This window comes from Dermacentor silvarum, chromosome 10, assembly GCF_013339745.2.
Source record: "Dermacentor silvarum isolate Dsil-2018 chromosome 10, BIME_Dsil_1.4, whole genome shotgun sequence".
Lineage (NCBI taxonomy): Eukaryota > Metazoa > Arthropoda > Arachnida > Ixodida > Ixodidae > Dermacentor > Dermacentor silvarum.
This window is the reverse complement of record NC_051163.1, coordinates 154,324,736-154,338,580: the sequence shown is the minus strand read 5'-3', so window position 1 is coordinate 154,338,580 and position 13,845 is coordinate 154,324,736. Positions and strand designations below refer to the sequence as shown.

The 13,845-nt window shown below is 50.3% G+C and overlaps 1 protein-coding gene across 1 annotated transcript in view; it reads left to right on the top strand.

Moving 5' to 3' along the window:
• The window catches only part of LOC119431942 (uncharacterized), a 30,735-nt gene extending 19,900 nt beyond the window's left edge, over positions 1-10,835 (top strand). Inside the window, exons 8-10 of the mRNA XM_049658120.1 lie at positions 5,583-5,756; positions 7,802-7,871; positions 10,629-10,835. Of these exons, the coding sequence (XP_049514077.1) occupies positions 5,583-5,756; positions 7,802-7,871; positions 10,629-10,835 (451 nt within the window). The remainder of the gene's footprint in view (positions 1-5,582; positions 5,757-7,801; positions 7,872-10,628) is intronic.
• Positions 10,836-13,845: the final 3,010 nt, after the last annotated feature.

Here is a 13,845-nt window from a genome sequence, read left to right as displayed (position 1 = left end):
GGTGCAGTTGTAGCAGATAACAGTGTATGCAGTGTTATACAGAATTGCCGATCTCATAAATTCAAACTGAAATCTCTGTGTGTTGATTATATGTTATGGCAGTATCCCATAAGAGTTGTCAAGCTGTAGAACTTTTGCAGGATTTCTTGTCATTGCAGCTTGTTTACTGATTGATGATGTTGTTGCATGTCACCAGTGATTCCACTTCTGCGCCAACTGCGCCAAAGTGCGCCAAATGGGATTTACTGCGCCATCCTGATACAATCGACGAAAATTGCGCCTAACTGCGCCAAACAGTCTCGGATTTGGCGGCGTCTATCGCCGACAATTGCACCAACGGGGAATTAAAACGTGCAACGCGATGATAGGGCTAGCCTTAGTTGCGAACAGGAGACGAAACAGCACTAGCGCGTGCGTCCCGATTAAGGGGGGACGCGGCTTTCGCATCGCGAAAAATGGCTAAAAAATCGATTTTTTGAAAATCACATTTTCAATTTCTGTAACTCTTATCTGATTCCGAAATATCATAGCTGAAAACCAAGTAGAAGTGCTCTAAAAAAATTGTATCAGCCAAGGTGCCGAAAAATTTCGCGAAAGTCGCGAAAAAACGGCGTTTTTCAAGCCACGATATCTCCGGAACGGCGCAGCCGAGCGCCGCCATCTTGGGCTCGTTGGAAAGCGCATTTCTCCGTCTTCAAATTTGCCGCTTCAGCTATCTCCTCCATACAGAAACAAGCACACAAAAAGCAAATTATTGAAGGTCGTGCCGGAGCCACCGATTGCCCGCGCCCGCCACGTGACTCCAGCGCGGTTCGCCATTGGTCCGGTGCTCGCTTCGCGATGGCGTCGTCTGCACCGCTTGTTGCGGTCTCTTCGCGAGCTCTGGGCAGTTCCCGTAATCTCGACTAGTATTAGAGCGGGCGCTACGCGGACATCGCAGTAGCGTGGCCGATCCCGCTTTTTGTAGACGTCTCAGACCCGCGGCTAAGCATTCGGAGCATCGGCGACGCGGATTCGCGACCTAGCTTCAGGCACGGAATCCTCGGTCACGCGGCTAAGCCTTTCGCGCGTAGGCGTCTCCGACTCTGCGATCAGGCACATTGCGCGCGGGCTTCTCGGATCCTTGCCTAAGCATTTCGTGCATCGGCGCCTCCGACTACGCGACTAAGCACATCGAGCGTCGACTCCTCGAGCCCGCGGCTACGCATTTCGCGCGTCGGCACATCGCTCAGCGAGTCTCGACTCCTCGGACCCGCGGCTAGGCACTTCGCGCGTCGGCCCTGCGAGCGTCAACTCCTCGAGCCCGCGGCTAGGCATTTCGCGCGTCGGAACCTCGGAAGGCGCGACTAAGCTAATCGAGCGTCGCCTCCTCAAGCCCGCGGCTAGGCATTTCGCACGTCGGCACATCGCTCATCGAGTGTCGACACCTTGAGCGTTTATTCCTCGGACCCGCGGCTAGACATTTCGCGCGTCGGCCCCTCCGACTGCGCGATTGAGCTTACCGAGCGTCTATTATTTGGACTTGCGACCAGGCATTTCGCGCGTCGGCACCTCGTACCCGCGACTTAGCACATCGTGTGCCGACTCTATTATCGTAATGCCACGATATCTCGTAACAATACCCATCTACTACCCCTTCATAAAGAGAACCTCATCATGAGCTCTGCTCACTAGACCACTTGGGCTGGCACAGACACCTGGCTGCAGAAGTGAGGCATCATACAAAAGTACAGGCTGGAAAGCATCTAGCAGCTGCATTGCTGCCTATCTATCAGTGACTCTCCTAACCTCCATGTCAATGGAAGATGATTCAGAAGTCTGCTGAAAGCCTTCATTCAGTAACATGGTCGATTCTACCAAAAGAAAACAATGCCTCACTGACTGCACTAGAGACTGCTATCAATGAGGCAGTCTGCAGGTACGACGCTAGAATTACTGTATATTTATGCCCACATAGTTCTGCACCTCACTTGGTTTGAAACCCAGGCACCATGCTCTTTGTAGAGCAGCAGTAAAGAATGCGCCATACAAACATGAAAAACGCAGAACAAAGGCACAGCAGCCCAGAGGCCACATGATGCGGGAACGGTCCTACATTTGCGACGCAACAGCGGTGCTACCAATGCATTGGGTACTATGGGAGCTTAACAGCCGGGAAGACGCAGCGCCCGGGAACGTAACAGCGGAGTTCTACTGTCGCTTGTTTGAAGCGCAGCATGACATGTGATTATAATAACTGCATGCCGCCAATGTGTCCATCATTTCTGTTTATGGATATACGGAATGACATCTGGGAAAACTAGCAATATATGACACAATATCAATTTGTGTGTGTGTGTCGCATGTACACTCGTTTTTTTGAAATACTTCAGGATGTGAAAAATCTGCTGCTCCAAGCTGTTCCCAAATGCCAAATTGCCTGCTCCAAAGTGCTCCAAAATGAAATTTCTGATGCTCCAAAAATTGCTCCAAATCAGAAGTCCGCAGTAGCATCACTGTGTCACTGATATAGCAACCGTGGCCTCTACACAAATGCTACATCATACAATTGTCACAGTTTCAGTGAGAAACCTCAAGCACGCAGTTTGGTTGGTTATTTCGGCTATCAACATGTCTGTATGCTTGCATGAGACTTTGCCTCAGGACTAGCTAACCTTCGACGACTTTTGTTGTTGCTCCAAGTATGTACACCTGTTTTTTTCAACACTTTCTCGGCACAATGTTTTTTCAACGCTCGTAGCAGTAGTGATGCCCTAACATCAGCAATGAAGATTGTAATCCCATTATGTTTATGTAAACCTACCGTATTTACTCGCATAATGAACTCACTTTTTTCCCCAAAAAATTTCCACAAAGGGGGGGGTGGGGGGTTCATTATGTCGGGTAGAATTCTGAGTGATTGTTTTCCTGTAGCCACCTGCAAAAAGTAGGAGACACATGGTACGATTCGGCATATGGCAGCTAGATTTGAGGTCTTTCGCAATTCCATAGAGCCCGATCGGACGCCAAATGTAGGAGCGACAGTATGATTCGACTTCTGACGTAGCGTCCGACGTGCCGGTGCGGCAGCTGGAACCAAAGCCGAACCAGCGCTACGCCTCAACAAATCACCTCAGCTCCGGCTGTCATTCTTGCACGTCGGACGTTGCATCGAACACCAAGTTGTACCGTGTGTCTCCTACTTTTGTTGCACATCAGGCGTCCAATCTGGCGCTATGGTACGGTAAAATGCCTCGGATCAGGCTGCTGTTCCAGCGCGTCGTATTGGACACCGAATCGTATCGTGCATCTCCTACTTCGTGGCAGCAAGTTTAGGGTGCGATTGTTATGCGAGAAAAATAAAAAACACAATTTTTTATTGGAAAAGTGGGGGTTGCGTTCATTATGCGAGTAAATACGATAAGCCCACTGGTGCTGCAAGGCTACATGCTATATATTTTTTTTTTTTTTGCGCACAAACAAACAGGGACGAAGAAAAGGAGACACAAGGACGAGCGCTTTCTAACAACTGAGATTTTTGCGCGCAAAAATTTCAGAAAATGAATCTGTTCCAACTAGGCCGACTCGCAGTTATGCTACATGCTATGTTTGACATTGTAAGCAGCATCGTCATAGCGAAAGTGATTCCAAATCCGAAAAGGCTACTTGAAATGGTGACAGGGTGCCTGCTCATGAGATATTTTGTTGCACGACAAGCCCCTTCACCACACTGCTTAGTGGTGGAATATGTGATTCACTCTTTTGGGGCAGCGTTTTGCACAGATGTGCCGTGTGCACTGCCTATGCAGTAGAACCTCACTGATACGTTGCAGCTTAATTCGATTTCCCGGCTCTTACGTTCGCAATCGCGAAAAATAAACATAACCCCGTAGAAGAATGTGTTAATATGTTCCCGGAAAATACGATTATTCGGCAGCAACGTTCAGAATTGCGGCAAACTGCGGTCGTATGATACGTTCTGCAGCGAAAAATTATCATTCAGGTGTGCAAAAAGGCCGCTCTCATGTGCTTGTGAAGCACTAAGTGGCAGACTGCCGCCGCGCGGCTTCTCTGCAGTGCTCCATCCCCCCCCTCCGCGACTTCTCTGCATTGCTCGTTCGCCCGAAGTGACGAAGCGCGGCAGCAGCGGTGAGCGAATTGCCCTTTGCGCTACCGCGCCCCTTGCTTCAACGCGAACTACTAAGCGACGAAAACAGGTGGACGCCGCGCGCGTGGCGCTACGACTCGCCGAGATCGTAGCGGAGGTGGTGGCGGACAAAGCGCTTGAAGACAGCGGCGAGAACGAAGGCTTGCGCCCACCGGTTACCTTCGCCGAAGCCTTTGCTGGCCTGGAAGCCTTACAAAGCTTCTTTCGCACGAAACAACAAAAATGCGGACAAGGGTCTGCAATGTGCGCAAAAGGAGTTGTTCCTGTGCAAGGGTGTGACGCACGAGCAGAAAATACAGTCGAATCTCGATAATTCGAACTCGAAGGGGCCCGAAAATTTGCTCGAATTAAAAGAAGGATCTATTTTTGACATATTTGTGCACCATAGCGCTACGTAAGAACGGTGCGAGTCGTGAAATATTGCGGCGTGCAAGCACATAGCGAGCAAGGGCTACGGAACTGCCCACGCCGGCCAACGCTCGCATCCCAATAGCGCCTCTTCCTCTTCACAACCACAATCTCTCTCTCTCGCATCTCCATAACGGTAGTGAACGAAACTTCAGGGAGCGAGCCGCGCCGGCACGGCGACGCGCACACGCGGACACCGCATCGAAGGTGAGGGAGGAGGGCGGCAGGGAAGTGCATTGGGCCTGGGCAACCCCATCGCTTTGGTGGCTCCCCTCACCCTCCCTCTCAACTCCCTCATAGCTCCCTCATCTTCGACTGTCCGTTCGCACCCGGCGCCAGCTTAACCCACTCCCCTAAGTTTCGTTTTCTGCCGTTGAAGCGAGCATTGGCCAGTGTGGGCAGCTTCGTTGGCTGGACTGGCCCTCCGCATTGCTTCGCTCTGCGCCGCAGCCGCTGCGTGGCTAAGACGTCGCGTGTGCCGGCACGACGCTGAAATGGTGACCTTACCATTTGAGAGAGGAAAGTTTCGCCGCGTTATTTTTTTTTTATTTTTTATTTCTCCTCGCAGCATTGAGGGGTCTCTCCTAAGCTTTTGCTTTATGGCGGTGTCGGAGCATTGCCAGTTGGAGGCGCCTCCACGTGATTTGGCGTGCTGCTGAGAGCATTGTCGGTGTGCGGTTATGTTTGAATTAACCGCCGCAAATGTTTTCGTGTTCGAAATACCGAGCGTTTTTGCCCATAGGAATACACATAACTATGACGGGACCACAGCGTCAGTCCGAATTAACGAGATTCGACTGTAACTATGTTTTGCAAGAAATAAATGTTTTCTACCTTTGCACCTCAATATGGGCTTGTCAGCTTCAATTTTTACTGAATTCGGATCGTACGTTTTCCCGGATCGTACGTTTATTTTTCGCATATTTTTTGAAAACGTATGAACAAGGTTCTACTGTACTGTTAACCACCGCGAACTGGTGACAGCCACACAAGTGAATTGAACAGAGGTTTCCTTAATCTGGTGCAGGGCTTTGCCAGCCTCAGGAGGCAGTGAGCAAGAAAAGGCAGCACCACAGATCCGTGTCACCAAGGTCTGGAGCACAGCCTCAGAGTCGACCTTGTCTACAAGTGAGGAGGAGGCTGAGCCAGGTGTCGTGAGAGAAGGTGATACCGATGAGCAAATGTCACCATTAACAGAAGGGTGAGCTGTCATTATTATCACCAGCCCGTTTCACGTATACAGTTGGCGCCCGTTAATTCAACCTTTGCGGGACCGTGAGATTAAATCAAATTGTCCGTGAGATCGACCAGTGGTGGCAAAATGAACAAATTCAAATCTTTTTTTATACCTTGAAGCAGTTTGTAATGTCATCTCACTTTTTGCTCTTGAAGCATGACTCAATCAGCATGAGGCGAAGGCCACCGATATGTGCTAACGCTGCCTCAGGGTGACACGACATGAAACAAGCCTGAACGAATGGCTTCCTGGGTGGAATAATCATAGGCCACTAAAACATAGAAGTGCACTCGTGACGTTGTGTCGCAGCAAATAGGAATTTAGGTGCCTTACTCCTGCCTTTTCACCTTAAAACAGATAATTCCTTGGTGATTTTGACTCTTCTTGCTGACCATGACAGTTAGGGATGGATGTTCGTGGGTGGTGGTGGTCCGAGATGGTGCCCCTCGATGGCTCGAGTGCACGGTGGCAACGCGAAGGAAGAACCAGCGTCTGGTGGAGGACAACGTTTATTCCGCAGCAAAGTGTCCGGCAGGGCTGCGCCCAGACAACTCTCTCCTCTCATGCCGAGCACCCGTTCTTAAAGGCTCGGTCGCGCTCGATCAAACAACCCAACAAAAACGCGTGCATTCTTTGACTGTCTTACTTTCACTCGCCCCTACGGGAGCGACACTCAGTTCGTCAAAACCCTCAAGCGTCTTCCAGTCACTCGCTACCGGTTAATTGCCATCTTCACGCCCGCTTAAGCAAACAGCAACCGGTTGGTGGCCCTCTGCAGTAACATGGGTTGAAAAAGCCCTCATCCGGCGGAATTTCCTTCCACCGTAAATTAAGGAGCCGCCGTCACGGCTCAATTCCACGAAACAGACTTTCCATGCGTGCTTTGTCATTTCTCTGCCCACTGGCTCAGGGGACGCTGTCACGGCTTTCCACGTAATTTCCATGACAGCCCCCGTGTGCATTCCTGATGATGCTCGGCTGCACTGAAGCGGCATCCCGTACAGAGATAGCCAAGGAAAGCATGGCGAATCGTAACCACCCAATCTATACACTCCAAAACTGACTCCTGACCAAGACAGCTAAGAAAAGCATAGCGAACCGTAGCTAACGACCCAACCTGTACGTTCTCGCTGACTCCTCCCCCCTCAAGAATGTCACTGGACACTTGCTGTCCACGTGACATGACAAAAAAAAAAAAAAAACGCGTTCTTTCAACAGTACAAAGTAAAAAAAATAATTACACACACTCAAGAAAAAAAAACAATAGAACACAAAGAATGACCTTCTCAATGTCCACGCTCATTCGTTCAAGAGTGTTTCTGGCGATGTCCGGGAGCGCGACGCACACACACATAATGAAAACACGAAACAAAAAACACTGCACTTAAACCTATTCAAACATCACCAAGCAACTGTTCCAGCATGCGAGATACATTTCCTGCTCTCTCTGATTCTTCAAGCACTCTCAATGGGAGCAAGTGGCACATGGTGGCTCAAAGGCCCTAATCTGCGTGGTTCGGGTTGTCAAGAGCCCGTAACTAACACTTTCTATCAGCGTACTGTAGTGTCCCACACTTACTGCTAAAATACCGTACCTATATGAACATACTACAAAATACCATTTCTGCTCAGACGCCAAAACATGCCGCGAACTTGTCATAGTCAGCTGAATTATAATAACGTACACATCAAAAGGGAAAAGAGAAAGTCTAACATAAAACTACAAGAGTCCTCGGTGAAATCAAAACAAACAACAACACACAAGAACAATTGCCTTACATGTAACGACATATCTAAGAATATGAGGTAGAAATCATGGACAAAAAAAAAAATAGGATAAAACCCATTACGTGATAACAGTGATAAACATATGCTCATGCTTTACATTTCAGAACAACAAAATATCGCACACACACTGTTCAGGAGAAGTCCTTCTATATTTCCTGACTGAGGCGCGAAAGGGCATCTGCAGCCTTATTGAGCGCACCCTTTATGTGTACGATTTCCAGATCATACTTCTGGAGCGCCAATGCCCAACGTGTGAGTCTTGCACTGGAGGACGCCGAGCGGGCTAAGAAAGTCAGCGGATCGTGGTCAGTCCTAATTCTGACCTTTGAGCCGAAAAGCCACGTGTCTAGGCTCTCTAATGCCCACACAATCGCGAACGCCTCCCGTTCGATAGTAGACCATTTCTGCTGCGCAGGAGTTAACTTTTTACTGAGGAATGCTACAGGGCGCTCATCTCCATCGGCCTCCTGAGAAAGACAAGCGCCAACCGCTTTCTCTGAGGCGTCTGTGGCCAAGTAGAATTCCTTACCCGGGAGTGGTGCTGTTAAGCCAGGAACGGATGCGAGGGCCTTCTTTACAATATCGAACGCATGTTGGGCCTCTGCGGTCCATGGTAACGTGTTTGGGACTCTTTTGTTCGTTAGCCCTGTCAATGGCAGGACTAGCCTTGAGTAATCTGGGACGTAGTCACGATAATAATTGAGAAGTCCCAAAACACTCCTCAATTCTTTCTTTGTTTTTGGTGGTCTGAGCTGCTGGATAGCGCGAACCCTATCTGAATCTGGAGCATGAATGCCAGAACCCACCTCATGCCCCAAATACTTTACCCGCGGCTGCGCAAAGTTACATTTTGCCGGGTTTACAGTTAATCCCGCTGCCTGTATTGCTTGCAGAACAGTGCGCAGGTGACGAATATGATCCTGCCAGGTCTCCGAGAATACCGCCACATCGTCAATGTATGCGCATGCGTACTGGCGGTGATTTGCAAGTAGTTGATTGACTACCCTCTGAAATGTCGCGGCAGAGTTACGTAGTCCATACGGCATGACCTTCCACGCATATAAGCCACTGGGTGTTGCAAAGGCAGTAAGTTTTTGCGACTCTCTATCAAGCGGTATCTGCCAGTACCCCCGGGTCATGTCCAAAACAGATATGTATTTTGCTTTTGCTATCGTGTATAACAATTCAGTCGCATTACCCATTGGAAATCTGTCTGGCTCCGTTATGGCGTTAAGACTCCGGTAATCCACGCACACTCTGATTGAGCCATCCTTTTTGGCGGCACACACTATCGGATGGGCGAAGGAGCTCTGCACTGGATAGATAAAATCCCATTCTACCAGCTCGCTCATTTGCCTCTCCACTTCCGCTCTGAGAGCCATCGGGACCTTGTACGTGTGCACTCGCGATTGCGTAGCCCCCGGAACCAGTGTGATTTTGTGCTCTCCCAGCTCGCATCGACCTGGTCTGCTCGACATCACCTCTTGAAAATCAGCCAGAACTCTACCTAGCTCCTCCTTCTGGGGATCGCTCAGATTACTGGCCTTCGTGGCCACCGGACATTGTTCGCGAGGTTCAACGGCATTTGGTGCGGTTTCTAGACTGCCAAATTCATAGTCAGCCTCAAACACCACGCTTACATTATTGGTTCTGGCGTAGTAAGGTCTCAATTTATTCGCATGCACAAGTTTCTCAGTGCCTGCAAAATCCACTATCAAGTAGCTGTCAGCACGCCTTCTTTCCTTCACAACTTGAGGACCAAGCCATTTTGGTTGCATCTTGCTTCCGGCTGCATTTTGCATTACAAGGACTTGATCGCCTATGTTAAACTTTTTCTGCCTAGCCCGCAAGTTGTATTTTTGAGCGTAGCTCCTTTGCATCTGACTACACCGTTCATCGACAGCTCTCGCGGCTGCATTCATCATTTCGCGAAGTTCCTTAAGGTACGCCGCGGCTGGTTTATTCAACCCTGCGGGAGGTGCCCATTCGCCTGTCCATGATTTGCGCAGAATACTAAGGGGGCCATGAGGTGCTCGGCCATACATGAGTTCGAAGGGCGAAACGCCTGTTATATCGTGTTCGATTTCGCGGTAAGCCCACAGCAAACACGGCACATAGCGGTCCCAGTTTTTTTCCATGTTCATCCATGACATGACGTAACATGCCCTTAAATGTGCCATTCCACCGTTCGACAATGCCGTTACTCTGTGGGTGATCAGGAGTCGCAAACCTCACTGCCACTCCTAATCTCTCCATCAACTCGGCAGTCAGTTTAGCTGTAAAATTTGTTCCTTGGTCACTGCATATCAATTCTGGCGTCCCGTAACGCGCGAATACCTCTATCAGGGCCTGACACGTTGCTTTAGCCGTTATAGCACGTAACGGGATGACCTCTGCCCACCTAGTACAAAGGTCTACTACGCTCAATGCGTACTTATGACCGCGTGACGAACCCGGCTCCAGCGGTCCAATGCAGTCAAGATACACGACCTCAAACGGCTTTTGCGGGCGGTTGAGGGGTGTTATGGGCACCCGGTCTGTCGTCAGTTTACGCGAATGCACCTGGCAACCATGACATGTGCGACAATGGCGCTTTACGTCCGAAGCCAGCGACGGCCAATAGAACGCACTCTTGATGCGCTTTTTAGTCTTTTTCTCCGAAAAATGACCGCCGCACGGGCTATCATGCGCTAATTCTAATACTTCCGTGCGACGATGCTTTGGAACAACTAGTTGCAGGTGCTGTTTGCCGCTCAGTGACTCCCGATGATAAAGCATTTGGCCCTCAATAACCATGCCATGAGTCCTGTCCTTTCCCTGTTGCCATGCATCTGCCAGCGATACATCGTCCATTTGCTCTTTCGCGAAAGAGCTTTCAGTACACAGCCTAAGCCGTTCACTATCATCTGTGCAACCCTCCTGCAACGGATCTCCGGCGGTGCCCACGTTAGCAACGCTGCTCTGCTCGCCTCGGTCCTGTGAAATCGGTTCTACCTCCTCCTGTTCGGTGATCTCACTGCTTCCATCCCCCTCTCTTTCATCTCCCAGCCCTACGTTGGCCTCGCAGTACGAGTCAACCTCAACACCTATGTTCGGCTCCTCATGGACAACATGGTGCGCTGTGTTATCGTAGCTGGTATGGGCTGCAGAATCTGCATTATATCTCGTCGTAACCGTGCCCTCTTGCTCCGGCGATTCCTCCACAAAGGCACACTCACCGCTCTCGAGGTCACGCCCCGACTCGTCCACGGCTAGACAAAGACTTTCATAGTCGTCTGGAGTCAATAGCACGTCAGTGCTCGTAGCCAATGCCGGAGTTACCGCGCAGAGCAACGGTACGCGCTGCGTAGCATTGCCTAAAGGACATGGGAGGCCAAGGGGTACGTACATAATGTCTGCGGTCACAGCTTGACCAAATGCACCCGTGAGCTTCATGTGACCACTGCTCTGCTCTAAAATCTCACTCGGTACCTTGCTTGCCCTTATTACGGTGATGTCCGCACCAGAGTCAATGCGAGCTGTACAGAGACTTTCCCCAACGAAAATACGCACACGCGTGTTCTCCAACTGCATGCTGCTGCTTGGGAGCTTATCCGAGCGCCTCACAGGGGACGTTCTCTCACGTGCGCCTTCATTTTTCGTGGCTATGCGAGAAACCTCTCTGTTTCTAGGATCGATGTCACGCAGCGACTTACAATCCCTCTGAAAATGTCCCGGCTCTCCGCAAGCGAAACACAGCATACGGTCAGTGCGCATGTTGCTCGCATAATGTTGTCTGCCCTGTTGGATATGCGGCAGCTCTTTTGCCATCATATTCTCGCGATAGCCTGTTCTCACTTTATGCGACATGCTTTCCTCAAAATTTGCAGCCAGCTCGGCTAAATCTTTTGCCTGAAGCCAGCCTTTCATTTCGCCTTGAGTAACGAACGACCTAATGTCGGGCGGCATAAGTTGCTTCAGTCTATCCGCGATAAGCAGGGCCTGCAACTGCTCAAACGACCCTACTTCTCTGCTGCGTAGATAATAGCAAAACATCGTTTCTAATCTCGACGCTAGCTGACTCCATGACTCGCCCGTTTCCCTTTTTATGTCCAGGAATCGCCTGCGGTACTCTGTCGGAGTCATTTTGAGTTCCTTAAGTACCTTTTCTTTAAGCTCTACATAAGAAAGGGTACCGCTCAATGACTGACTAATCACGGAAGTCCTCACCGTATCGCTGAGGAAAGGCAATATCAGAGCATCCTGCATTTCCTCGGGAATTTGGAGGGTCCTCAACAAGGAGTCGGCGTTCTTAAACCACGCTGGGATCATGGTATCGTTCGTGGGCATGGGGGCGAGCACGGCTCTTAACTCTTTAGCGTACTTGCCTATCCCACTCGACTCACTCCGTGCTTGCGCTGCATCTTGTAATACGCGCGAGGATTTCAACTTCTCTATCTCAAGCTGAATCCTAAGGGCTTCAATTTCTAGTTTCAATTCGTGGGCACGACCCGACTCATTAGAGTTGCCACTAGCCTCCGAGCTCCTATCTGTGTCGTCCATGTTACCAAGCTCCCAGAGAGTGCCGGAACGCAAATGCATTCACGTGAGAACCACAATAGAGCACGAAACGGATCTCACCATAGGAAGTGATGCTCGTCGCTGGCTGGTTCTCTCGCCGCTTGATTGTCGCTGCTCCTCTCGCTGGTACGTGTCCTCGGGGGTCTCTCGGTTTCGAGAGTGTCCAGGCTCGCGATGGCGCCGAATCTGGATGTGGCGATGAAATGCAGGAACGTCTACCCGCACACACAACACTGTTGCAGCACCGCAGCTACCTTCCACCTATCCGCGGTGCTCTGATGTAATCAGCTCGTTCCTGCGCCAAGCCTTTCATATGCTGCCGCTGTCGTTTTGATGAAGCTGTCGTTGCCGAAGTACTGATCAAGTGCAAACACACTTGCCGCTTGCAGACGCTCCTTTCTCAACCGCTCTCGCTCCGCTGTACGCCCGCCACTTTCGCCGTAGGCTTCTTCAGGCGGCCGGTCATTTTCGCGCTTCAACGGTGTTCCAACACTTTCCCAAGGTTCTTGGAAACTGGACCCTTTTCGCGCCTCTCTCGTGATTGCAGACCAACGTCTTAAAAGACGGCCTGGTCGTGACGATGACGAAACAGCTCACCTCCACCAAGGCTCCGGTGTCTCCCTCGCTGTGGGCTTTTCCGATCCGGTATTCGACTGCGCCAGTTAGGGATGGATGTTCGTGGGTGGTGGTGGTCCGAGATGGTGCCCCTCGATGGCTCGAGTGCACGGTGGCAACGCGAAGGAAGAACCAGCGTCTGGTGGAGGACAACGTTTATTCCGCAGCAAAGTGTCCGGCAGGGCTGCGCCCAGACAACTCTCTCCTCTCATGCCGAGCACCCGTTCTTAAAGGCTCGGTCGCGCTCGATCAAACAACCCAACAAAAACGCGTGCATTCTTTGACTGTCTTACTTTCACTCGCCCCTACGGGAGCGACACTCAGTTCGTCAAAACCCTCAAGCGTCTTCCAGTCACTCGCTACCGGTTAATTGCCATCTTCACGCCCGCTTAAGCAAACAGCAACCGGTTGGTGGCCCTCTGCAGTAACATGGGTTGAAAAAGCCGCATCCGGCGGAATTTCCTTCCACCGTAAATTAAGGAGCCGCCGTCACGGCTCAATTCCACGAAACACACTTTCCATGCGTGCTTTGTCATTTCTCTGCCCACTGGCTCAGGGGACGCTGTCACGGCTTTCAACGTAATTTCCATGACAGCCCCCGTGTGCATTCCTGATGATGCTCGGCTGCACTGAAGCGGCATCCCGTACAGAGATAGCCAAGGAAAGCATGGCGAATCGTAACCACCCAATCTATACACTCCAAAACTGACTCCTGACCAAGACAGCTAAGAAAAGCATAGCGAACCGTAGCTAACGACCCAACCTGTACGTTCTCGCTGACTAGCGAACCGTAGCTAACGACCCAACCTGTACGTTCTCGCTGACTATGACTCTTTGCTCAGATTGCATCTGCAGGAAGCACTGTGCAATACACTGCTATGCTAACATTTAAACATACTCTTATTGAATTTATCAGCATAACCAAAGGCTTCCTTCAAGAACAAAATCATAAGTTCAAGATTACCAATCAGTCATAGCTAATGAAATCATCTAACCTCACTTCAGTCACGAATTAGTCCTAACCCCAACATTTTTCCCTCTGTTTCATTAACTTTTTATTCTTTTTTTTTTTGTTTTTTTTATGGCTTTC